Source organism: Labrus mixtus, chromosome 21, assembly GCF_963584025.1.
Source record: "Labrus mixtus chromosome 21, fLabMix1.1, whole genome shotgun sequence".
NCBI lineage: Eukaryota > Metazoa > Chordata > Actinopteri > Labriformes > Labridae > Labrus > Labrus mixtus.
Genome location: NC_083632.1, coordinates 7,642,747 through 7,669,198, shown reverse-complemented (window position 1 = coordinate 7,669,198; position 26,452 = coordinate 7,642,747). Strand labels below are relative to the sequence as shown.

The following is a 26,452-nucleotide window of genomic DNA, read 5'->3' as shown; positions in this document are numbered from 1 at the left end:
ACACGAACACACACACACACACACACAATGCAGCACACAAAGCATGACCACGGCTGTTTAACGCAACTCGCTCCGCCTGGAAAATGACCTAACCTACACTGTGCTGACATCAAACAGCCTTACATCCTTTCTCTTCTTACCGTTGACCCCAAATGAAAACCACATGCGACTAACTGAAAACACCAAACTCATGCTAATGCGCAACAGCTTTTTCCCCCCCTCACCCACTGTGTGCCACCATGAAGCGCAAATGTCAGTCCTGACACAGCTGCAGAGATCGATCACAGGCATCTTCCCATTATAAAGCATGTCAAGGCAGTAATAAAGTAGTTAAGAGACACGGGCATGTAGGAATTACAGGGGGGGGGGGGGGGGGGACATGCAACTATCAGCAACAGGATGACTCTACATCTGAAGTAAGCAGCCAGTAAACATTCTTCATGTGCAGATGATGAATTTCTGTCTTAACAGACAGCTGTTAGAGACAAGAAATGTATTCAAGTGTCAGGAACCCGCAGACTCCATTATCGCAACCTCCTCCACATGTGCACAAACAGAAGGGAGGATTTAATTGGATTTGAATGAGCTGCCATTTGTGTGAAAACAACACGTCAATCCTGCTGAGGATGATATGTGAAGAGCATTACAGAGCGCCGGTTGATCCTGCGTTCGTTTTAAAGTCAGATACCGTCCTGAACATGTCTAATCTGGTGTGTTCGTGGACGGCTTGTCGGCTAAGACGTGCGTTGTAGTGACCTTGAAGATGGTGGCGCCGTGGGGGACGGGCGGAGCCGGCCGTGACGGAGACGTGCTCGCAGACGGGGGCTGGTTAAGAGGGGATGGTCCGCTGATCGCACCGCTCACTGATCTGGAGAAGCAAGAATGAATTAAACATATTCTGTGATATTTATATGTGATATGATTCAATGATGGTGTTTCTAAAATGAATTACCTGAGCTTCTCCAGATGGTTCTTCTTGCTGGTGAAGAGGAGGCCGAGGAGGCTTTTTCTCTTGATGCAGATGATCAGAGCAGCTCCCAGGACAGTGAGGAGAGCGACCAGGATGCCCACAGTCAGATTCCTGCTGTCTGCTCAGAAACACACACGGATTGATATTTCTATTATTGTGTCATGTATAAATAATCTGCCCAGCCCCAAACAAATTTAGAAGAAACCATTAAGTATGTAAGAAAAAGCAGAACTCAAAGACGACTCATACATCATCACATACGCACGCTCTGAAAACAAGTGGCCAATCATTCTGTGAATCCGCTGCACCGAAACATTACTATTTAAAAAACATACAATTCTTTGATTAAAGCTTTTCTTTTGATTTTTTATTTATGTTAAGAAGGAAAGTTTCTCACCAGAACAAGTACTATATTAAACCACTATTTATCCTTAATTCACATAATCATATTTTTTGTGTTTAATTCTTTTATACTTATTCATTTGCATACTTTTATTTTAAAGGAAGAATGTGCAACCAGTAGATGTCGCCCTTGAGCACCAGCATGACACCAAAACAAATTGCTGTTTGGCCACATCTCTGCCATAATGAAGCCTCCGCTCTCCTCCAGCGACACACCTCCAACCCCCTCGCCACTCGCCTTCACATGAAGGAGTTTTCCAATGGAACCCACCATGATTAGGCATCATTAAGCGCAAGCGGTGGGCAGAAATTGTCTTTTGCTCGAGCTGCAATTGCCCGTGGCCTGCAGTGTTGTGTTAGCAGGCTAATGTTAGCACACTTTAGTTAGCTCATAGCTTCAAATTGCACATTCATTGACACGGTCTGGCCTTGATATAAAATTGTTACGTGACATCAAAATAAGCAGTGAGTATGTTATTCTTCTTCTCTCTAGTCTTTGACTAAAACAGCGTTTACACTCAAGGGGAGGAGTCAACCTTCCAGTGCAATGTGAAGTTGATGTAAACACAGCTCTAACAACAACACAGCCGGCGGGACTCAGGCTTCTCACTCATTGTAGACAGTCATGACTCAGAGAAACATTTACAGAGGACTTGATTTATGCTCTATTTATTTATTTGCACATCCTTCCTTTATCTTTAGAAGATGATGGATCCCAATTTCATGTTCATTATTTTGTAAGTCAATTTGCATAAATCTGTTTAGCAGTACATTTCAAGTTTGATTCATTTTGTTTATCTGTATAAAAAAAAAAACAGTGTAATAAAAACAAAATAAACACAAAAGATATTATTTCTATAACCAAAAAAAAATGTCCCTTAGACTGAACGGTACTGCTTCTATGGCACTGGAGCCTCTTTAAAATCAGCCTTCTCAGCTGTTCTAGCTCACATTCAACATTTCCACTAATGATATTGGACAAGGTGAACTCGGCTGAAAGAATCACAGCCGCACTTGATTGATGTTTTCTGCCAAATAACTGTCATATTCCATATCGTGCTCTGCTTTGTGTTTACTTTATGTGCCGTCTTCAGTTATTGCGCGCGTATTTTAACCTGTCTTCTCTCTGTTCTGTTTTTCCCCCACAGTAAATGGATTGACATGAGATCGACTTCTTTCTATTGATTGAGTTGATACGAGTAGATTTCTATCTTCATGGTAAAGATCTGCTTTAGAGAAACAGCACACCTTAAAATGCCTCAATTGACCAATCGGATGTGAGTATTCAACACAGCCATGTAAAGAGCTACAATAAGATTAGCTCTTTGGTTGACCTACCTGCTAATCTAATGGGTCCACTGTCCACGCTCCCTCCAAAGCCCGTCTTGTCACAGAAAGGCGGCGCCCAGTGAGCCTCACAGTGACAGTTCTTGTTGTTGTTGCACACCTGCAGGACATTGAAGGGCCGATTACCTGTTAGATGAGCCTACAATCACAATCACCAGCTTTTCTGTTTCATGCTACATTTGAGCATATGCCGAACAGTACACTCTGTTAATATGCAGCTTCTGCTCTCATCAGGCTACAGTGCATTTACTAATAGTGACAGATGAGTTATGGCTATGAAATTGGATGCAGACTATAATAACACCCGGGTCTCAGCTAATGATCATTTTCAAAATGGATTAATCTACTCATTATTTTTCTGTAAATATAATAATTAATCTACTGTATTTGAAAAAAAAGGCAGCTAATACTCATGTTTGGGAATCAGACAAATCAATCAGTGTTTAAGATTTTTGCATGCAATAGCTTTAAGAGACTAATGGATGATTAAAAGATTATTCTCTGTAGATGTATTGTGTTTGTTTTATGAACTCTAGACCATTGTGCTGCACTGAGTTTTTTCAGATTCAACCACAAGCGATCCCTGCAAGGCCCCAACATTAAAAGGCATCTTGTATAAAAACTAGATTTTTTTTTTTTTTGCCTTATTCCACTTTTTTTTCTTCTCTTTTTCCTTGCCTTCCTGTCCTGCGGAGAGAACAGGAATTGTAAATTCTATGAGGACTTCCCAGCAGGGTAATGTGGAGCAGGTGAGGGCCTTTTTCCAAGGCAACATCTTGATCTAATCCTGGCATGCGGGGTTGTCCTGTCTCCTCCAGGAGCAACATCTTTTTTTATTTCTGTCAGTAAAACTGTCCCAACAGCTTTATAGATATGTCTTAATTGGAACTAGAAAAACAAATATGGCCGTATAATAAGTGGTGATGTTACATTTTAAGAGACAATAAAAAAGGTTTCCTCTGTAGCTTTGATTGAGCTGTCACTGTTAAACCCTTTTGAGACCTACCAGTGGATTTAAGGGCAATACCACAAAGCCACATATTTCATCTCAAACAGGCCCACCCATAGACGTTTGTCTGGTGGTATTTCAAAGAAAATCCAATAACCATGCTCCCCACTCTCAAAGTCAAACTGTGTGCCACCATTTGGCCAAAGAAAGCCTGGCCTTCAGATTTCGATATAGTTTTTGGGGACAAGGACGACTGCCTGAGAGTATGATGAATGGCACTCAAAGCGTAGCATGAATGAAGCCATTATGTCTAATTGATTGAACCTTTCAGCAACCAGAATGATTGATTGTGAGGCCGTGTAATGGCTCCCTTACCGGCGTATACTGGGGATTTTTTGAGCAAATTACAGGCAAAATGAGCGTCTGTGTGAGGAGGGAATGAGATATTAAGTTAACAGATAATTCTGGCTGGGGACAGGTAGAGATAGAGAGCAATCAGTCCAGGTGGACAAAGGTAGGAAAAAAGGCTGCTGTACTCACCCCCCGACTGCTGCACTTGGCTGAACAATCGTGCACACCGAAAACACTGACATTCTGGCACTGACGGTTTAGACACATCTGAGGCAGAGAAAGACATTTAAAAAAATGACAGTGTGAGCTCAAAACCCATTTCAGTAATCTTTGAAACCTTTCATGTTTCAAGAGTAAATGATTCAGCTTTCTGTTTCTTTTAATTTGCTACAGATTCACCACATCAGTTTAAAAAAATACAAATAAAATAACACTCCAAACTTATTAAAAAACTGCTTTTTAAAAGTTATGCAGGCAAGACTGTGGGCGCCTTCGAGCCTCCACACCATGAGACACCCAAGCAGACAGCAGAGATGAACTTGGCAGCATTGGGCACGCACGCACGCACGCACGCACGCAGGCACAGACACACACACACGCACACACACACACACACACACACAGTGATGCCAGGGTCTTTGACAGATGAAGGCTGAGGCTGGATCCTCCTTCAGGGTGGAGACTCACAGAGAAGTAAATTAGACTAAATGGATTAACTGTATCATTGGAGTGACCAATGAGTGAATTGATGACCTCTGAAAGATGCCAAATAGGCTGAATAATGTTAAGTCAATTAAGTGTGGGAGGCTAAAGTGACTAGAGGACACACCCTGAAGAACGTCTTAGTCATGGACTGTCTGACGCCTCAATTTTTCCATTCTTACGTCCAATTATTTAGGAAATCTATATCTATGTTATGTTTTCATGCAGTCTTAGCTACCATACATGTTTATTTGTGGTTTTGGGGATTTCATACCCTCTATAGGTTTTAAAGTCTGGTTAAAAACAAGTCGTGAAAACGGTTTTTGTTGCTTCAATAAGTGGATGGTGGGCACAATCTGCAGTCAGCAATACAGAATGTAAATACATCCAAAGGTTCAGCCGCAGATAGGCTCAGAGGGTCAAATCATGAAGATATCAAAAAAGCCTTGTTGTGGTTGTATCTTTACACTTAAGCTCAATAAGTTATCAATTTGGAGGGGAAAATGGAATAGAAAAAGGAGACAAGAATGTTTTCTAGGAATGTTCCAGATGCCACTGTTGGAAGAGGAAATGGTTCAAACTACCAATAAATCTTTAAATGTATATATAGGCAGGTGAGTACTCTATTAACATATTAACAAACTCCTGAATACTTCCGCTTTTTAGATTTTATTGTTGGGCTTTTATGCCTTTATTTAAAAGGTAAGTGGAAAGTCTAGGTAGTGTTGAGAGAGAGGGGAATGACGTACAGGAAAGGAGCCACAGGTTGGACTCGAACCCGGGCCACACGCTTGCAGGATTACATGTGCGTGTGTGAAAATAAACATTTAATAATTTTTCACAAAATTTTCGCCTGATCTCTTCCTGCCAGGGCACTAAATATGTCACATGAAGAAAGGTGAGCCGATGTGAGAACACAGCAGGAAATAATCAGGAGAATTCACCAGCAGCCAATGGGAGGGTTTGATGACGTTTATATCCTGGGACTGGCTTGCCACTAGTATGAGCTCAGCAGTGAACAGTCAAATGCAAAACACAATTTAGCACTAACATATCCCCCTGATATTTTTAGTGGAGCAGAAAAAAAAAACAACCAACAAACTTCTCCACCACTGCTTGTGGGTAGGTTGCCTGTTGAATTGAGTTGTGTTGCATATAAACATGCAACACAACTCAATTCAGTACCAGCTGTATTTAAGCAGCGCTCACCATTCCATCTCCACACTTGGTCCCCATGAGCACCAGACCGGGGTCGGGCATGTCATCCCCCAGGTAGACGTGTGTTCCTCTGCACAGAATCCTCCCGCCTTCCTGCAAGGGGATGTTTGTTTCTATGGAAACAGCGTTGGTACCAATTACTGGGCGGTTAGCTCCTCCTTGACACTGGATTTTGCCACATTTAGCATCTCTGCAAAAAAGAACCAACCACGGAGAGAAAAACAATCTGATAATTGAATAACACACCACTGTTTCTCCAAATGTGTAAATATGCAATTATTTTTCCTTCACTCTTGCTGTCCAATTATGGGTATAGAGCAGAACAGGCAGCTTGTTTGTGCTGTTCTCACACAATCACCTGAGACATTGTGGAACTTTCTGCATTTCACAAACTGACTCTGTCACCTTCATTTAGAGCTGCTATTAATTATAACTTCTTTTGTTTAAGCCGTCACTTGTTTTTAAGTCGAGACTAGTTCATTTGTTTCCAGGCGAATGTCAAGTCTTACCTAGCTTCACATTTGGCAAAGGAGCCTTTGGAGTCCTTGCCACAGTTGCCATAGGGGTCTCCTGCTGAGTTGACTCTTTCAAAGCAGATACCTGGAGCTGGCTTTGCTCCTACATAAATATATAACATAATATACAACGTAAATATATACTGACATAAATACAATGAATCAAATAGAAGCTGGTGACCAATATTGAACCAGTCACAAAGAGCGTGAGCCGGTAAGGCGGCTTCTCTTACACATACCTTGGCCCCACAGTGTGATACATTGCTGCTCGTGGGTCTGGCAGATGCCGTTGTAGCAGTAGCCGTCCACGCTGTGGCAGGCGTGGCCGTCGTGTAGGTAGACGTTGGAGGGGCAGTTAGGGCTGGTACCCGTGCAGAACTCGGGAAGATCACATGAGTTACTGGATTCACGGCACGGAGTTCCTGCTGGCTTCAGCTGCATTCAAATGTAGGCAGCAAGGAATGAGACAAAGAACTACAGTGACTCTAAAAGCTCTGTTTCCATTAGGGATTAGCATGCCAATATGACTATTTGATCATCACTGGGAACTATCTGACAATTATTCAATGAACCTGCATATCCCATTTCCTAAAGCCAAACCCTGTGTGTGCACAAACAGATATGAGGAGAAGAGAGGATTGTTGACTCTTTGCAACTTTGCAACTGTTAGCTTTATTTTCATGTCAAAGTGTGTAGACTCAGTTTCACCTGGCAATGTTCTCATTTGAGATCATTTTTGATTATTTGTTCAAAAGATTTCCAAACAGAACTTTTTGGTGGATGCAACAGTCTCTGCATTTTTCTCAGGATCTGAATCTAACAGCACCAATGTCCTTTCACTCATGCTTTTCTATTCTTCTGTTTTGAAGGTGGTTAGCAGACCGCTTTCAGATGTGTTACAGGAACTTTCTGGGGGTAGTATTACAACACCGATAATAAAATAATAACATGAAATTATAATTGCATTGATTGTTTTTCTGATTTCTTCAAAAATTAATAATAATTATTCGCCCATCCTTAGTTTCCATTTAAATAACTTTCCCAAAGGGACTCTAAAAGAAGTACCCCGGCAGAGAGCCAGTTCTTTCTGAAAGTACAAGGACTTTTTTGATGATGCGCTGAACATGTCTTTTACCCTTTACATGTCATTACCTTCAGTTGACTTATTTCTATAGGTCTTTGGATCTAAAACAATTTGCTGTATGAACCATTAGTTCCCCTTTAGAAGAAGGCCAAAGGACTCAAAGTCCTGGGTACTTTTGGTGGAAATGCAGCTTTAGATAAACAAAGAAAAAAAGCTGAAGATTTGCAACAACCAGGGAAATATATATTTTTTTAATCTGGTGTAGCTAGCTCATCGGCATGACATGTTCTACCTGGCAGTCCTGGCAGCATTGTCCGTGTGCACAAACAGCATCTCCCTTCAGAGTGCAGGTGGTAGCATTGCAGCAGGGATTCATACATTCCTTTGGATATAGAGTAAAGGAAAAAAGAAGAAGAGAGAAATGGATTGTAAGTGAGGGGGGAACAAAGGTAAAAGAGCATTAACTCAGCACAAAGAGATCCGTGTTTCACCTCAGAGCAAAAGCTCAGGCTTAGCTATCAGAAAGGATGAAGCCTTAGCAGGGCTGTGTTTGTAGGAGCTAAAGAAACCCGACAGAGGAAAGGAAACAGCAGTTTTTTATTTCTCTGAAAACAACAAAAGTTTCCATCTGACAGCTTTTAACAAGTACAGTGAGGCACCTGGAACTTTGAAATGAGCTCAATAGAGAATAATATAGAAAAATGAGCAGAGGATGAACACACTGCAGAAATAAAAATGTTTCAAGAAGCAAGAAAAATAATACCAAATGTAGACAAACGTTCAAGTTACAGAATAACAGCACACAATTTATTTGAACTAAAAGTCTATCTGACCTTCTTAGGAGTAAAAAAAAGACTAGTTGTACACAATCAAACACCAGAAATTAAGTAAAAGGCTGTTTTTATTTAGCTCATCGTGGGAAATTGAATTCTAAAACAGCACCATAAAAAGTTTCCCAGATTGCCTCCCACATAAACAAAACTCTGGAACATGCTCTCATATTTTTAGGGTTAGCTGAATTTTACACCTGACGTCATCCAGACTTTTATCCAGTCATTTCCATAGTTACATTTCTCTGCAACAAATTGGGGTGAGTCGATGGGTGAATGCAGCAATATCGAGGAATATTCCCCCATGAGGGAGTGGGCTGTGGTGATGATGTTAATCCTGCAACTGGTGCATGACAGGTTTGATCTTCTGCAGCTTTATACTCTTTTCTGCTTGCCAGCATTTTCTTTTCAGCGCTTTAAGATTATACTGTGAATAGGTCCAATTACACATTGAATTGATATAAAGTCAAAAACCATCATTGCCATCTTGGATATGTTTTAAACATAACAGTTACTTCTGCAGCATCCTTTTCACGTCATGTCTCCCTTCCGTCCGATGGGGTAAATCTCTTGATGGGAGGGACGTGTTTCAGAAAGCAATTTGAGAAGATTTCATTAGGAGGCTGTCCTGGAATCTATAAGATATTTTCACAAGTGAAAAGGGCCACAGCTCAAAGTGACCTCCTACTTTAACTTGGAAAATGATCAAAATGTAAATTGTAAATCATGGCTTTGGCGCCCACTAGTGGTTCAACACCTAGCTGAAGTGAGTTGCGGAGAACTCTTACACACCGTGACATTACTTTTGGGTGTGGCTAACGTTGAAATATTGCACAGAAATCCTGACCGCACTCAAAAAAGCCATTTTGGCAGTGCAAATACAGACACACAGTCCCTGACTTACCACCCTCGTAACATTTCCACTTTCTGCGTCATATTCCCTTTTATCCTGAAAAATGAGAGCTTAGAAGAAGTAGATGGATGGAGCTGGCAGGGGAGACAGCTGACATGATGGGCCGTCCACACCTTCTCTCGGCCCGAAAAACCATTAAGGGGCCTTTCCCATAGTCCCCTGGGTCAAAGGAGAGGCGGAGGAGACGCGCTGAAAAGAAGTAGCCTGTGATTGTGAGGAATGGGACCCAGGCTTTTTAATGAGGCTTTTTATTGGTGGAGGAGAGAAGCACTCTGATCTGGCCTGGGTTGGCATGAGGTCTCATGACTCTGTGGAGAGCTTTATCATGGCTGCTGGCTCGGACCAGCGGGGCTTATGCTGGTTCTTTGTTTCTTAGGACAAGGCCACTTTCAGCCTGACCCTGGATGGAGCCCGAACACTTGCTGATGAAGGTGTAAACTAATCATGAAGGAAAACAAGGCATTCTCTAACCTAGTTGATTATACAATGTGAAATATTCGTCCAAATCACAAGAGCAGTCTCCTTTATATTTAATGTAACTGTCAGCCTGCCTCTGGCTAATTGTCAGTTGCATCATGATTGACTGTTTTATCTTCCTTCAGTCGCAGCAGTTAGCGCAGTGTGCTATCATCATATGTGAACGCCAATGCAGAATCTTTTCAATAATTCAACAGATGACGGGGTGAAACTGTCAGTGACACTTCCTCTCAGACAATTGTATCACCATCAGACAAAATCTCCTCCCAAACCCCTCCTCAGCGCACAGAAAGAATAAATCCACACTCGCGTCTCCAAGCTCATTTTCTGGAGCCAGTGTTTGCATTACGAGAGCTCTGCGTCGCTGGCTTTGAAACCGAGTAGAACTGTTTGTTTTTGCTTTACGAAATGTTGCTGCGTGCCATGCTTCTGTCAGGGATGCTACAGAACCCCCCCCCCCCCCCCCCCCCCACCCCCACCACCACCCTCCCCCAACTAGCACTTCTGCTTAATTCATTTCTCAAACATGGGAAACATAATTAACAATGATTCATGGGAGGGAGAAATGGAACAGATTTATTTCTTTTGGCAGAAGGGGCATAAAATAAGAATTTTGTGATACAAAAAAACATTTTCTTTGACATGATTTATAGCGCGCTCACCTCAAGTTCTCCACAGTCGCACTCCTCTCCCTCCTCCACGTAGCCGTTGCCACATTTCTGCCCGCCGTAGAGCACCTTGACCTCGGGCATGTTGAACAGACACATCCCGACGCCTTTTTCAAAACTGGCCGTCAGGTCCTTTTTGCTGCAGCTGCTAAACACCGTGGGGAAAGGATACCTGTGAGGCAGAAGACATATTTCTGAGTGACACAAAGAGAAAGAGGACAACAGACACACCCTCCCCCTCTCCTGAAGGGGTCCTCTCTGGTCTGATTTAATCAGTGCTAATTGCTGCTAATCACAAAATCAATTTACCACCAGAGCCAAGGAAACTCTCCAGAGCCCCATCAGCATGCAAACAGTGCTGACGTCTTTTCTCCCCAGAGAGAGAGAGAGAGAAAGATCTGATATGACGCTTTTTTTTTTGTGAGACAAGGGTTCATAAAAACTGAAACCAAAAAGTGCTTCCTTCGCAAGAATTTCAACACCCATAAATTTGGGAGAAAGGAGGGATGGTGTGTTTTTAATATTGTTTTTGGAGCGGACAGAGGGGGTGGTCTGCTCTGTGGGGAAAACATAGCGCTCCGGGCTCTGTCTGCCAAGAGCTTTGTTACAGACCTCATGCGGCTTTATTGAGCTTTTTCCGTGATAATATAGTGCATTCGATGACAGTGCGTGTGTGTCTGTGTGAAGTGTGCATGAATATGTGCAGATTTTATCTCGTGTTCTCAATGTGGCTCGTGATAATAAAGCACCATATGAGATTTTTTAATACCTCCACCCACACCATAAAATTCAGCCTAACAAGGCCAGGGCGGCTGAGACTGTACGTAATATTCCCACTTCAATCTGGGCTTGCTCTTTGTCCACGCAGATGAGTCCAGGTATGACACAACATGAGGTCAGCTTGGATCCTCAAATGTATCTTTCAACAAGCACAACCCACCCAACAGCTGGCCTGAGAAGACCTGTGGACACAGTCTGCTCATAAACCTTTGTTAGGCAGTAACTTTAGTGATTTTTTTTTTAATATATATAAAAGGGACAATTTCTGAGTCATTAACTATTCAGAGCAGCAAGTACAGTCCAGATAGGCAAACATCCTGCAGAGTAAACCAACCAAATACCATATATTCAGTTAAGGATGTATTTACTTGAACGTCAGAAAGGGAAATTGGCTGGTTATCTTTTGAGGCGATTGTTTTCTAGAAAATGACAGTTCTGAAAGGGCAGTAAACATGTCGAGGTCGCACGACAATTGGTTATACTTACAATCAGCATGTGTCGAGGGAAGTTCTTGCATAGAATTCATACTCAACCGGAGCAAATGTGGTCTCATTCAGTGATATGTAAGCATCCTTTGCAGCCGGTTATTTGCAGTTCATTGAGGTGTTTCTATGACTGATAAATTAGATTAAATGTAATGGCCTCGTTGTTGTTGTTGTTTTTTCAGCAGAGCCTTGAACTTGAACTAAGATCCATTGGCTGAATTGGTATAGAAGCTATAAAAAAAAAACTCTGTCTCCGCAGAGTTTGGATGCATTTCAATATAGCTCAATGTCGACAACCCTTTCAAAGTGTGTTTTCCTCTGATTGGGTTCCACATCTATAACGGCTCTAAACATGTCATGGCACTCTGTGAATGTTTTGACATGACCTCATTCACGGCTTGCCTCTGATTTCCCATCCTGTGCGGAGGCGGCTTACATCAGCTCCTGCTGCTGACCCCCTCCCCTGAAACACATACCCCACCGCTCTCTTACATCAATACTTTGTAAGGTCGATTTAGGTGAGAGTGGGGTACCGCAAAGCAGATCTCTAGCCACTCTGGATTAAAGCAAAAGATCAGAGTGGATTTGTAATGACATGAAATGGCAAAAGGAAATAGCAATAAGGAAAAGCTGTAATAACAGCCATTATTGCGCCCTGTTCCCCCCTCCTCCTCTTTCAGCACCCCTCGACATCTTGCTATGATGAACAGCTGTCAAGGCTGCTGTTCAACAGGCGGACCACTTCCTTAGCAACTGCTGTTGTTGATTTCCTCTTTGCCCCCAAAGCCAGAGCCAAAATTGCTTGCTCAAGTTGCTGCATTTATTCAATTTCCATGAACTCAGCCCTGATCTTCAGTTACCAGCCAATGCAATCCATGACAAACACTCACATCCCTGCTTTTTCAGGGGGGGGGGGGGGGTACTTAAGGAAACATGTGTGGCTCGGGATCCAGCTGTTCTTTATGAGAGGCAATACAGAAATAATTGGTCTACCCTGCAACGGTCTGGGGTTGGGAGGAGGAATAATGGCTGTTAAAAGGCAGAGGCATCCATGAGTTACAGTGGATGGCATTTAGCAGCTGCACTCCCTAAGGCGACTAAACAGCCAGGGCCAGTCACAGTGGGCACATCTGGGGCTGATGGCGGACTACAGATACATTAGACAACCACTCTACCCGTGGGAGTCTGGGCCACCACCTCAAAAGAAGAGACCCAGAATGACTCAGTGACCTTCTCCTCATCTGGTTCTGTGTTTACAAAGAATGAGGTTCATCTCTCCCTGGCCTTTAAACTGTTCACTTTTTTTTTCTGCATTGTTGTCTGCCTGGTTGTGCTCCAGTTCCAGATCAGTTCTGCGTTCTTTTTTTTTTTTTTGTCTCAATCTCTTACACGCAGTCAGGGTAAGACAGCTGGCTCTTCAGCTTCAGAGGTGCTTCAGTAGATGGTTGATAGATAAGAGTGTACAAAGCAATCAGTGGTACTAAATTGCAGCCATGGCAAAACAAGGCTTTAATGGATCTGTGGGAGGTCTGGTGATAAGGAATCACTCCCATATCTATTACAGGCCCCTATGATCTACCCCACACTGTGACTGTACCAACAGAGCTCAAGGCTGTTCAACGTCTATCAGCCCTGCTGCTCGACGTGGGGAGAGATGAACCGTGACCCACATTTTATGTGGAGAGGTGGAGAAGAAGTGTTAAGTAAAGACTTTTAACACAGAATGGAAATGGAATGAATGGAAAATCTGAATATATTTCCATTCACTGTTGTCTTTTTTTAGTTCCTACTTTCACTTTACCTGCTGTTTTTTCTGATCAAACTTGTCAATCAAATTTGAAGATTTGAAGAATCATAAGAATTCATGTAAAACAGGATATCTTTTTTTCCAGAGGTCTGCAGCAAATTGGGGTATTGAAAAACGTTATTTACAACTTCATGACACACTATTTTTTTGTCGCAAGCATTTCCCCCAAAAGATCTTTATGGTATCAGGATCAAGAAGTTAAAAGGAAGGCATAAACAGCAAGAGATTTTTGTAGATCAAAAGAATGCTACGAAATTCAGTCCAGTCAGAGCACTGCAGGCACTTCACACATTTCTTGTTAAAATGTTACATGGCCAACCTGTGAAGGTCATGTTTATACAGAATTTCGCTGCAGAGTATAATCCATGAATCAAAACCCATTTCCACCAGCAATTAGAATACTCTTAAGGCAAAGTATCACATTAAAATCAAGTGAGCCATTTAACCCAAATTTAGCTGGGCAGGGCTCTCTCCTCCTTGCCACTTTGTCCTTGTGGTTCAGATCACACAAACCACAGAGAACATCTTACACAGATAGTTTGTCACAACTTTTCAGCCATAAAACACAGATCAAGCAATGATGCAGATTGCTGGACTATTAGTGAAGCTTTTGCCAAAAAGATTTAACCCAATCCCTGGAACCATTTTAGAGAAAAAACTATATATGCACAAATACTGACAGTGACTGTAACCTCAGTCAGTTATAATAGTTTTATAACATTCTTGAAGACCTTGATCATCTGGCACAAAAGTGAACAAAAGTTGATTCAAACCTGACTGTGACAGCTTTAGCTTTGACAAATATTTCATACTTGCCTAAGTAATTCAAAACCATAGTGATTCACTACACATTTAATATTCATTTTACGGCTTCCTTTGTTCATGTACAGCTTGAGCTCAAGGCGATGACATTAGGTGATATGATCTGCTGTGGCCTTTGGTGCCAGTCAGTCTGGCCTAAAGTTGTGGATACTGAAGAGCATTTTCACTTTGATTTCCCTATGGACCCAATTAAACAAGGCATATTTGAGAGTTCCTGTTCTTCAGTGGGGCACGGGTCACATTTCCATTGCATGCCTTTGACTGTGACTCGCTTTCTGTGATTCCTGATTATTTTATGACAAGGGAAATATATCAAATCTCTGTCTGAAGGTGATCACGCACTGCACTCATCATTTTACTTAGGGCCTTACCAATGAGTGACTGAACCATGTCTTAATAATGCACCCTCGAGTCTTGCTGTCCATCTCAGCTTGTGCGACTGTCTTTGAAGGAAAAAATGAAAGTATGATTTACATATTACTATCATGGAATTCACAACCGATTTGTAACTGTTCATTAGATTTAAGAAATTCTGATCACAAATTAAATTCTCTCAACATGCCGCGAAAAAGCTGCATCAATTTTGTGCTGACCGAAGATTTAGTTAGATTAGATTATAATTGTATCATCTGCATACAACTTGAAACCATCAAGCACAATCCTTTAAATCATTAAAAGTCTTTTGCACAGCTGTTTGAAATTAGATCTCTGGGCTATACATCTCAGAAGTGTTTTTAATTAACATTTTTATAACTGGTGGTCTGACTCTCTTTTGTCATGTTGTCCCAGCTCTATATTTTTGTTGTTGTCCCCCTGAATGCCACTAAACAGGCACCAATTTTGTCTCCTAGCAATGGTGGTAAAAAGTTACATTTGTCGTTTAAAGAACAAATCAATAGACTTGGCAAAAGAACAATAGTTAACCCATCTTAAAGAAGACCAACAAACCAAGAAGGGGCCCATTAAAACTGAGGAGAAGGGGACCAAGTATAGAACCATGTGGAGTTCCTGTTTTGGTCCCTGGGAGGCTGATCTCTTTTATTTTTTTGTGCAACTTTGTATCATCCTGGTATATGCGTTCCAAGCAGCAGCTCAGTTCTTATGTGTGTGTGTGTTCCTCAGTGAGTGTTTTAAGACTCAAATATCTCAAAGGATGAGAGACACCAGCCTGTTCTCATTAAAAGCTAATGGAGGGATGGAGAGATGGATGGAGAGGGGGATGCGACAATTGGCCGTGACCAATGTGAACAGGAAACAAGCAATGCTCGGTGCAGATGTGCAGCTGGCAGTGGGACAGCGAGTAGTTTTACTGCCCCCAACACCACCCCATAACCCTCTGAAATCCAGTATAATAATGATGAACTGGATCTTATTATCTTTTCTGTTCAATTCCTGGAGCCAGAGCAAGGCCACGAGCGGTTGATGGGTCTATGTCTGAACAAGTGACATTGAATGCTTTTCTGTGCTCTTTTTAAGCAACATGAAAGATCAATAAAAACAGCAGAAAAAGTAACACAAGAGACTCCTCATTCACTAAGTGCAGGCGAGTTTAGCAAGTACTTTCAATTACTGAATGCAGGAACTGGTAATCATTGGGGCTTTTGTACTCATCCAAGTCCTGGCCTTGTGAAGAGGCATTCTGTATAATCACATTGTGCTTTGAAAAGAGCTGGTGGGTTGCCTAGAAAAACATGGCAGTGAATGCTGTAAACAAATAACTGTAGCTGCTGGGTGATGAACAACATTCAGGTGATTGCAACAGAGCTCATTTGTGTGGCCACATGGCATTTGAAAGCGTGGAACTGCGTGGGGTTTGAGCTAGACCCATGGGAGATGTTGTACCGCCTCAGGCATAGTGTTCGGTGCTGACCTGGAATTAACCAAGGAAGTAGAATGAGGGAATACATGGTTCCTAAACATCCTTATTCAAATTAGTTGCTTCCTTAATCCTGGATTAAATAGCAGAACAGCAACCTGGGGCATTTAAGAGGTGTAGAAATGATAATTTTGATACTGAGGGCTTTCTTTTGACAGCTGGAATAGAAAAAAAACACTGTCCCAAAAAAGCAAAACATTCATGCCTTTGTTTTATTTCTCACTGTTTGCTTCAAACTACACTGCCACAATGCTACACTGCTTTGAACTACTTCAGATTTAGATCTTCAACAAAGAGTGGATGAGTGTTCCATACATAAGCTCTGTATAATAGACAGTTTTCAAAGGTATTTTAACTATTTATTCAACCAGCAGAGAGATATTTTCCAACATTAAAGTTGCATATGTGTCAAAGAATAGAATCACTCTAACTGGCTGTGAATAAGAAAGAAAAGAGAGCGACATGAACTGACAGGGAAGTTAAAAGACGAAAGCTTTACTATCCTTCCCTTTTTATGGGTTTATCTTGTTGCCAATTTTAGGACACAGTCCTTGTCCAGGGTTAGCCTCAGTCAGGGTTATTTATAAACCGTCATCTGTGCTGTTTTATGTGTCTATAATCGAGAATAGTGTTCCCCAGTTTTTCATGGATCTGGTCCAAACCAAATACAAAGGGATGTTTCCAGCATAAACACTAATCTGAGGCTCCCACAGACCACTAAACCTTGGGTTTGAACCGGTTCTGAGTGTTTCCGCCCAGAAGATTTCGTCCCTCTGTTCAGTCTACTACAAGACGTTGGACATTACAATCCATAGTAAGTAACTATTTACAAACTACACCTCTATTGATATCTTTTTAAAGACAACACATTAAAGTCGACTTATTTGTCGTTTGCGCAAGACATTGTGCTCACAAGCTCTGGCAACATATCTTTTGTGAATCACAGGTGCATTAGACGGTTTCAGCACATTAAAAAATGTCTATTATAGATTGTTTTAGGAAATATATCTAATTGTAATGTTTTGGGCATGCACCAGCACTGATTCCCATTCAGAATGAGTCATGTTGCCCCAGAGCATTACTACAGCTGTTGAATCTGCCTATAACCCAACGGCTCAACATTTCAACAGCTTTATTTTCTCACCGCTTGTCAGAAAACTAATTACAAATAGAGAGCATGTGTATGAATGTTTACATATGATCACTATCTGGGATCTCTGCAGAAACACTGGCTGTTTTCTAATAGGTTAATAAATTATTGTAATTACTGACAATTTGACATTAAGATGATGCATTTCAAATGTTTTTTATGAAGCCGAAACAAAAGCGACCCTGGAGTGCACTGAAGCAGTGCATTAAAGCGGAAAATAGCTGTAATAAAACTCCCAAAAGCCTTCATATTGCAGGGAAGAGTCTGCCAGCTTAAAGATCTACTGACTTTTAATTGTCAAGATAGAAAATGTGACTCACCCCGTGGAGGGAGTCATAATGCAGCCTCCACGATCCACTGTGACTCTGCAACCACATCCCCTCTCTGGCGTGTCATGGTTCATTCCAAAGTTGTGTCCGAGCTCATGGGCAAGTGTGACTGCAGCACCCAGGGGGTTGTCCGAATGGTCCTACAAAAAAATGATCAATCATGCAGAAAGTGAATTGTCATTTCATTACAAGAATATTTGATCAAAAAGCTCTTAACCCTACGAGTCTGATTACTCAAGTTTATTCCTAGGCTAGACATGACGCTACATGAACCATACCATAATAAAATCTGCTCAGTTTACGGTTCTGCAAACAAAAGATAATTAAAAACAGACTTTCCGATTACTTTCTCCAAGAAAATGACAATAAACTTAATGCAAGCCAAAATGTTGTTCCCCACAGGACCCACTGGAGAAACATAACTCAAAAGAACTGAGCTTAATTGCTAATACCAAGAATAAACAAACGATGCTGTTAGATCTCATCAGAGTTTTCATCTGCTTGAGTTGTGGCACTAAAGTAAGGAATAAAGAGTTCTCCAGGCTGACACCACCAGCCTGTACTGCAACATTTTCACAGAGCCAGATGTGCTGCCTCATCTGCACAAAGTAAGACATGAACATACAGTGAGCAAAACTAGTAAATAAGTTAAAAGACAGAGAAAAGCTCTCATTGAACAGCTCGAAAAACACACAGCCAGTTGTTAGTTGTGATGGAAATTCAAACGTCACAGAGGATGCACTGTGAAGAAGCATATGCAGTGACACAGAGTAAATGCTGCTGTTGGCTGAGCTAAGGTGCTGTGATTCCCTGCAAATAGTGTAAAACCTGAACACATGAGGAGGCCAAATAAATAATGCAACTGCAAAAGCAGCATCTATCATCTCTTCACGGATTCACAGCTGTGCGTCAGAGCTCCTTGCCTCGAGAGTCTTCCGTCACTGTGCATTATTCAGGAGCGCTACACAAGTCCAGCTCACACAGATGAACTGCTCTGCGGGAGGCTTTCTGAAAGAAATGGTCATCAGCTGTTCACGCATGCCACGATCTAACCGTGCAGGGTGGATTCATGCTGAAATACACCCTCTGATTCTGTTTTCCTGTAAACACTCAGACACCTTCTCCAACTGATGAGTCTAAAAAGACGCTCCTAATAAATGTAGCATTCGGGGCTGGTAAATGGAGATCCCAGATGGTTTGAGAATGGATGTTTAGGATTTAACTGACTAGAAAAATAACAATGAACCCCAGAGGGGAAGTTGTCTAATGAGTTCAAAGGGTACTCTGCAAACGAAGGCAGACAACTGAGACAACAGGGTCATGATTTGCCCTGCAGAAGAGTCTGCGGTTTTGAGACTAATCTTTTATGTCTCTGACCTGATGTATGCGTGTATGTAGAGTTCTATCATAATGACAGAGGCCCCACATTACCATCTGGTTGGACAAGAGTGAAGAACCATCTGGGGACTAGCTGTAAACCTCTCCAGCCAGCCTGGCCACAAGACGAACAGCTACTCAGAGACACAAAGTATATAATAATAACAAGAATATGCTAATTCAACATGACTCTTTGGTTCTGTAATGGGTGATCACTTACGACATACACATTGGTTCAGGCTGTGCTGTGATATGTGGTTAAACCTTAGATTCACTCGTCTGTCACACCTCATGAAGAAGTAAAGGTTTCCACTCTTGTATTTAATACACATTATGATATACCTGCACTAAACGAAGGGTACTATGCATGCCCTAGGCTTTCCTGGAAAAAGACTCAATGATGTGTGTGACTTGGAAGTTAATATCAGCTCTGGAATCCTTAGCTCAACCCTTACAGGAAAGACCCAGGGGAGAAATATGAGCGTATTATGTCAGACAGGAGGGGGATGGGGACCAAAGCAAAGAGTGGGGGGCAGGAAGACGAAAATGATAGAATAAGTCTGGTGTCCTTTCTGGAATCCAAAGGCACACCAAATGTTCATTTTGTGCTCCATTGCTTGAGGGTAGAAAAAAAAGGTATTTTTTAAAGTTCACTTACCATCACAATTCCTCCTGACTGCTCGGCTGTGCACATACTCATGATAGGTGCCATACCAATAGTGGTGCCCTGGAAATAGACCCCACTAATGGGGGGAGGGGGGGGGGGGGGAGAGGTCATCACAATATCAACATATAATACTTCAACTGTCAATGTAAATAACCCAAAGAAAGTTTCTGACCAATATTGACTGCAGAGGGCTTTTGTGCAAATTTGTACTTAATGCTACTGTAAAGTTATCATTTTCATGTCTCTTACATGCTGGACACATTTCCCAAATAACTGACCAAGCGCTCACATTTTCAAATTACCTAAGTCCATTTTGTTAGCTAGCAGTATTAGCATTTTGGTATCGTAAACTTGTTTAAATTTTAGGAGAAGAAAAGAACACATTTCTTACAATAAAAAGCTTAACACACTTTCATTTCTACCCAAACAAAATACTTTGTTAGTAAATTCATACCCTTAGACAAATGTATGAATAATTTGTCAGCATTAAAGAGATGTTTCCTTTGTTAGCACTACTTTCCTCTTTTAGCTAGCGGTATTTTGTTAGCATTTGGGTATTAGAAAGTAAAGAAATTAAATACCTTTTTAGACAATCATACGTATTTTGTAAGCATTTATCAGCTTATTGTTGGTATTTCTTTAAGCTTGAATGGCTTTGAACACTGATTCAAAAAGCTCTCGCATATGTTTCATGAAGGACGCAATTTAATTTGTTTTGCTCAAGTAGAATCATGTTGTTGGTTATGAAAAATCCTCACAGCAGGGTACCTTTCAATGTTAGCTCAAAAGAACAGGAAATAGCTTTTCCACAACAAAATATCATATGTCATTGTGTGTTGGGAACAATATAAAACCCTCCTTTCAAACTAATACCTTTCAAACACTGTGATGTCTTTTGAAGCACTATTACATTAAATGGTAAATGGACTTGAGCTTATATGGCGCTTTTCTTGTCTTCGGACTACTCAAAGTGCTTTTACACCCATTCACACCCTTTCACACACTGATGGTAGTGATCGCTATGTAGTATCATCAGAAGTAACTAATCCCATTCATACACCACCACTGAAGCAGTGGGAGCAATTCAGGGTTCAGTGTCTTGCCCAAGGACACATCGGACATGTTGCTCAGCTGGGGATTGAACCCTTGACCTTCTTGTTGAGAGGCGACTACTCTACCAACTGAGCCACAGCCGCCCGGTACATCACAATAGCATATCTACCTGATTAGCTGGGCGTTGTCATGTGGCTTCTGAGGCAGCAGCTTTACTTTCCTCCAGTCGAGGAACTCGTGCAAGGTGGTGAAGGGGTCCTGGGTGACGGGACACTTGTCCACATCACTCCACACCTCCAGGCCCACCAGGGCCACGCGGATATTCAGAGCCCTGTAGAACTGAAGGGGTTTAGGGGGGAGGGACCCAGATGTGGTTTTAGATTATAGGCCTCTGATGTCTTTTCATTGTATATTACCTTTTAAAACACAAGTTCTATATAATATATTTCCTGAAGAAATCTCACAACATTAATCAACACACGGCTTTTCATGTGAATAAATCACTTTTTCGCTTTTGTTTCATTAGACCCCCGTCCACGGCACATTTTATTATCGGCCTGTCCCCAAGATTTCTCTGCCCAGTTATGGAATTGATCTTCCATTCATAATCCAATCAGCCTCTGCTCACAGGGCGGTTAAGTCTCACCAAGCTTGATGTGACCTCTAATAAATCACATTCCTATACAACATTGTCTCTGTTGATTTGATTGTTACCTTGTCCACGTAATTGGCGATCTCAGCCAGCCGCTGTTTGACCTTCTCCATGTCCTTGCCTTGCTTCTGAAACTGAACAACACCAGCGGAGAGAATAAAGCAAGGAGAAATAGAGGTGATCCATCCCTCTTGAATGTTTATTATCATCAAAGACATTATTTGGGACTTGATAACGCTGTGTTAGCTCTACAAATGTCTCCGCGGGGGGAATCCTGGAGCTGTCATGTTAATTCCTGTGGAGCTTCTGCTGCGGTTGCTATCATCAAAGAGCTCTTCAATGAAGCTTAAGCTAAAGAGATAACCTCAGCCACCTTATATATCCAGCATTTACTCATCTGACATTGACCTATATGTTTCATTTCAGCATGAAACACTCTCTTCTCTTTGCCTTCTTTAAGGTCTGAAGGCTTGAGATAATTCAAAGCACAGAAAATGAAAGCATCTCATTTGTGAGTCAAGTGGTCGAAGGATGTATGCAGAGAGTTGTAACTGGAGCTGAGCAGATGAGTAAGTGGACACGTCAGAGGCGAAAACAAGTAAATGCTAGAGCCATCTTATCTCTGTCTCAAGGGGGGGGGGGGATGGAGAAGCAGAAGAAACATGTGACCCCTGAGCCTTTTTAAGGCAGGATTCTAAGAAGGTCGAGACAGCGTGACCTCTGCTTACCTCTCTGTTGTCAGCCACGATGATCAGCTCCACGTACTTGGTCGTAGTCTGGACGTGGCGTTTGTGCTGCACATGGTGAGTTAAAAAGAGTGGACAGGACAGGGGGAGAGGGTGGTTGTGAAAGAGAAAAAGACATGACGGAGAGTGACAATAAGTGGAGGAAATGGGAGCGGGAAAAAAGAATGGAAATGATGAAGAGGAGAGAGCAGAGAGAAGAAAAAAAAAAGGACATTGTGAGGACACACTTAACTGCAGATTTCCGGAAAGGGCAGACTAAACTTAACGGGTCGCCACTCAATAAGGCTTTTCACCTGAACTACTGTACGCTCTACACAAACGGCTGCAGAAGCTAGAATCAGCACAAAGCAATCAGCCACACTTCACAGTTCTTCCCAATAAGAGCCGCTAAGGTCACACAGACCTCTGATAACTGCACTCTACAGGAACCAGCTTATTAAGTCATAAATCAGCGTTTTTGGACAATGCTCCATGCACTGTAGGCAGCACAAAGTATAAAACACTTACCCATAATGCTTTTCTTTGAAAGGTTAAGGACTCTGAAATGTTCAATATTATATAAAAACTTTAAAAATGACTGCACCAGCACTCTTCTGCAGTGCAGGTGTTAGTGAGCACAAAAAGAAGCTAACAGGTACACACATGAAATTTAGTGACTTGCACTCAAATAGATGTACTAATGTATTCCTTTTTTGGAAGTTATGTTTGAACAGGTAGGAATAATCCAATGCACTGAATTATGGCCAGATTTTCCCATCCGCTTCAATGGATTATTTCGTAATATGTAAGAAATGAAATTTTGATGATGTTTTTCACATTAAAAAATCTAATTGAAATCAACAAATATACAAGTTGATGCAAAGCAAGCTATTTTCCAAGGCTGCCGGTGAACTAGTGCTCTGAGCTAAATGACTAACTAAAATGCTGATTCAGAGCAGAATTAATCTTTAATCATTTTTATTCATTTTTTGGGGGGATTTCTGCCTTTATTTGATAGGACAGCTTGACAGTGACAGGAAATATGGAAAGATAGATTTGGGGGGTGACACGCAACAAACAGCGTCAGGACCGGGAGTCGATCCTGCGACCAGTGCAACGAGGACTGTGCGTGGTGCGCTTGCTCTGCTGGCTGAGCTTCACTGGCCCCCAAGTGAATTTTTTTATAATGCTTACATTTTCTTATTGAGGGGATTAATAAAGTAGATCCAACACTGATCCAAATACCATCAGTTTTTAACAATATTTACAGCTCTTTACTTACACCATGATTATATTTTTCATTTTTATTTAATTTTTTTTGTATATTGTTATTCTAATCTATTTATGTCTCGTTCATCAAAAAGACAGAGACAAATTCCTAGTATGGGAAAAGCATATTTTAATTCTGACTTTGAAATGAATCAAAATCTGGACATCAACAGCCCTAGAAGTGTGGGGGACCATGAACATCTAAATAGTATTTATTTTCAATTGCAGACCGTTCTTCATGAAGCAGATGCTGCTCTTGTGCTGTGTGTATGTGTGTGTGGGGGGGGGGTCAACTTCCTTTCATGCACAAGGAGCTACGGTCTGCATCACCTGCACACATACATACTGTACACACTCAAATAATCTCTGTCTTTCCACTCACACCCACTCACATCCTATACTATCCTGCTGGCTAAGTGTTCTGCCTCCACACACTATGGCCGGCTTTCAGCCTGAGCCTCTTTATCCTCGCTAGCCTGGCAGCTTGGATCCCCTCTGCTCTTATCTGCCTTCTCTATAGATAAGCCAGGATGGGCAAGTGAGCTCTAAATGCCCCCTATGGTGATAACCAAGTCTCAGGGAGACACAGACACATACAGTGACGCTGTGTTCATGACACTCAGGAATAAAATCAATGATCTCGAGAACGTTTCTGTGACTTCACAGCAAATTTAAGGAAAAAAAACGTTGAGAAATGTTGTTTTATACTCAAGCTTCTAATGGAAAAGGTAAAATATTTGTTTTTCTGTGTCCAAATTCAGAAGTGATGTTTAAAGAAATATTCTGTTAATACAACCATTGAGGATTTTAAATCTTGAATTTCAATGAACATAATACTCTCCCTCTTTGTCCTTTTGTTCATCTTTTACACAGCGCCATCCCTGGGTCCTCACACCATTTAAAATGCAGAGGAACATTTTAAGAGCCCTAGAGCTTTCAAGCCAATTTCACAGTCTTCATTAAACCAATGGCGCTGGCTCAGGTGTGGATCAAGATGAAAAGTGAGTAAAGGAGCTTTGTGATTAGATTTTCTTTCCACCATCCAGAAGGCTGCTTCAACAGTTCAAATGTAAAACCTTGTTACTAAAACGCTACAATTAAGCATAGGATGGCAGTTTCCTTTTTCAAGCCATATATGATCAGCCAGATATGATTCACACCCGTATACAAGTTATGATCTGCCCTGATATTCAGTATCCAATGTATGAAACAAGATGATATCAAAATTACAATTGCATGATGTGTGCAGGTTTCACACCCACATTTCTTGTGACAATCAAGAACTCATGTTGTTTTTTTAGCTCCTGTCAGCCAGCCATCGTATCTCTCTCCCCTTCTCCACTACACCTGACTCTCATCATCATCTAGTGGCTCTCTGCCAACACGCCTCTTTATCTTTAGACCCTCAAGCAGGGCACATCGCGGCTTATCGAAGCAGCGGCAGCACACCTCAGCGTCCCTGCAGTGCTGACATGTGCTGCTAGACTTTAAATTCTCACTTTCTGGTGTACCTTCTCTTTGCTCAGAGCAAAAACAAAACTCTCGCTCTACTAGTAACACGTGACCATTTTCTTTTTTTTTTTTTTTTTTAAATATCTGTTTCCATTTCTTCTTATCACCTGTGGGATTACCATGTTTGACCACCTCCCTTATACACCACATCTGTCTTCACTTAGTTCAGATGTTTTTCCTTCTATGTCTGACATGTCTTGCTGTGTTAGGAGGAGCAGGCACGTCGTATTTCACACTAACAAAACGGGACATTGTGATCAGATAAAATATATTGAAGCACAATGAAAAACTTATTTCCAATTAAAAATAAACCACATTTCCATTAAATTTGCGTTTTCTTTTTCCTTATTTTATTCTCCCTCTTTTTTTTTTTTTTTGCACATAAGAACTTTTGCATTGTGCCTCAGCCAGGATTTCTTCACTTGTGCTGAATCTTTTTGCAGCCTTCTTAAAACTTAAGACAACACTTGCACCGAGGCCAGCGTTATAATCATCAACAGGAATCAAACTGCAAATTGAAACATCAGAAAAACAAAAAAAAACAAAAAACACATTACTTCATGAATACATAAAAATGAACAATGCTCAAGGACTGTAGGTTTTTAGCCAGGACAGCCACATGTCTGGCCTTCCTCCCTGAAAACACTCAATTGCATCCCAATATTCCCTTAATGAAATGATTAAACAATTGCAAAAATGAAAACACATTTTAAGAAAATGGTAAGTCCCTTACTTTTATGAAACGTGTGCTTTCACCCCTGTGGGTCTTGAACATCTGTTTCATCTTTTACGCCACCTATCTCTCTCCCTCTCTCTTTTTATTTTTAATGATCAATCAAGTGAGTTCGTCCACTCCTGTCATCCCTTACCAGTCAGATAGAGATCACTAGAGTGTGTGTTCTCCTGATATCAGGCCTCATCATCTTTAAAGCCTCATCATACTATCTAAGGCTTGAGACCAAACTGGACCATGGACCTTATGATTTATCCCTCAGGATGTCAAAGTAGGGTTGTTTTAATGAAATATGCTTACATGTTCTACTTAAGGAATGGGTCTGCAGTCTGATCATGGTTTCAGAGCAAATGTCGCTGCTACAGCCTGTACACTTTCCATAGGTATTAATCAACCCCTCTCTTACGATAAACTCCAGATCACACATGTACACCGTGAATCAAAGCAAATAGACGAAACCATTCAGCAATATCTACAATCTCAGTGATCTATTTCAAGAGGGTTAAAGTAAGCCATATTTCATAGACAGTAATGTGCAGTTCAAATTAAACAGGTTCTTCTTCAGCTGGATGATGTTGCCTCATATTCTTGTTTTGAGCACACTGTCATAAAACAATACCAACTTACTGGATGCATTTGATTGGAAAATGAAAAGTGAAGGGCAAAACGAGTTCAAAATGGAGGACATTTATGAAAGGTGCTTTGTGAGTTCAAATAAAAAGAATTAGGGAAAAAAGACATTCTTCACTAGTCCAAGGTTGAGCCAAACAGTGAGGCATGTTAAAAACC

The 26,452-nt window shown here is 41.4% G+C and overlaps 1 protein-coding gene across 1 annotated transcript in view; it reads right to left on the bottom strand.

Moving 5' to 3' along the window:
* The window catches only part of LOC132954915 (disintegrin and metalloproteinase domain-containing protein 12-like), an 80,424-nt gene that overhangs the window by 5,536 nt on the left and 48,436 nt on the right, over positions 1-26,452 (bottom strand). The window contains exons 7-20 of the mRNA XM_061027428.1: positions 22,153-22,218; positions 21,487-21,558; positions 20,942-21,111; positions 19,711-19,795; positions 17,667-17,815; positions 10,421-10,598; positions 7,831-7,920; positions 6,694-6,889; positions 6,449-6,557; positions 5,931-6,129; positions 4,209-4,286; positions 2,711-2,819; positions 953-1,088; positions 757-868 (exon numbers count right to left, since the gene is read on the bottom strand). Coding sequence (XP_060883411.1) covers positions 757-868; positions 953-1,088; positions 2,711-2,819; positions 4,209-4,286; positions 5,931-6,129; positions 6,449-6,557; positions 6,694-6,889; positions 7,831-7,920; positions 10,421-10,598; positions 17,667-17,815; positions 19,711-19,795; positions 20,942-21,111; positions 21,487-21,558; positions 22,153-22,218 — 1,749 coding nt within the window. The remainder of the gene's footprint in view (positions 1-756; positions 869-952; positions 1,089-2,710; positions 2,820-4,208; positions 4,287-5,930; positions 6,130-6,448; positions 6,558-6,693; positions 6,890-7,830; positions 7,921-10,420; positions 10,599-17,666; positions 17,816-19,710; positions 19,796-20,941; positions 21,112-21,486; positions 21,559-22,152; positions 22,219-26,452) is intronic.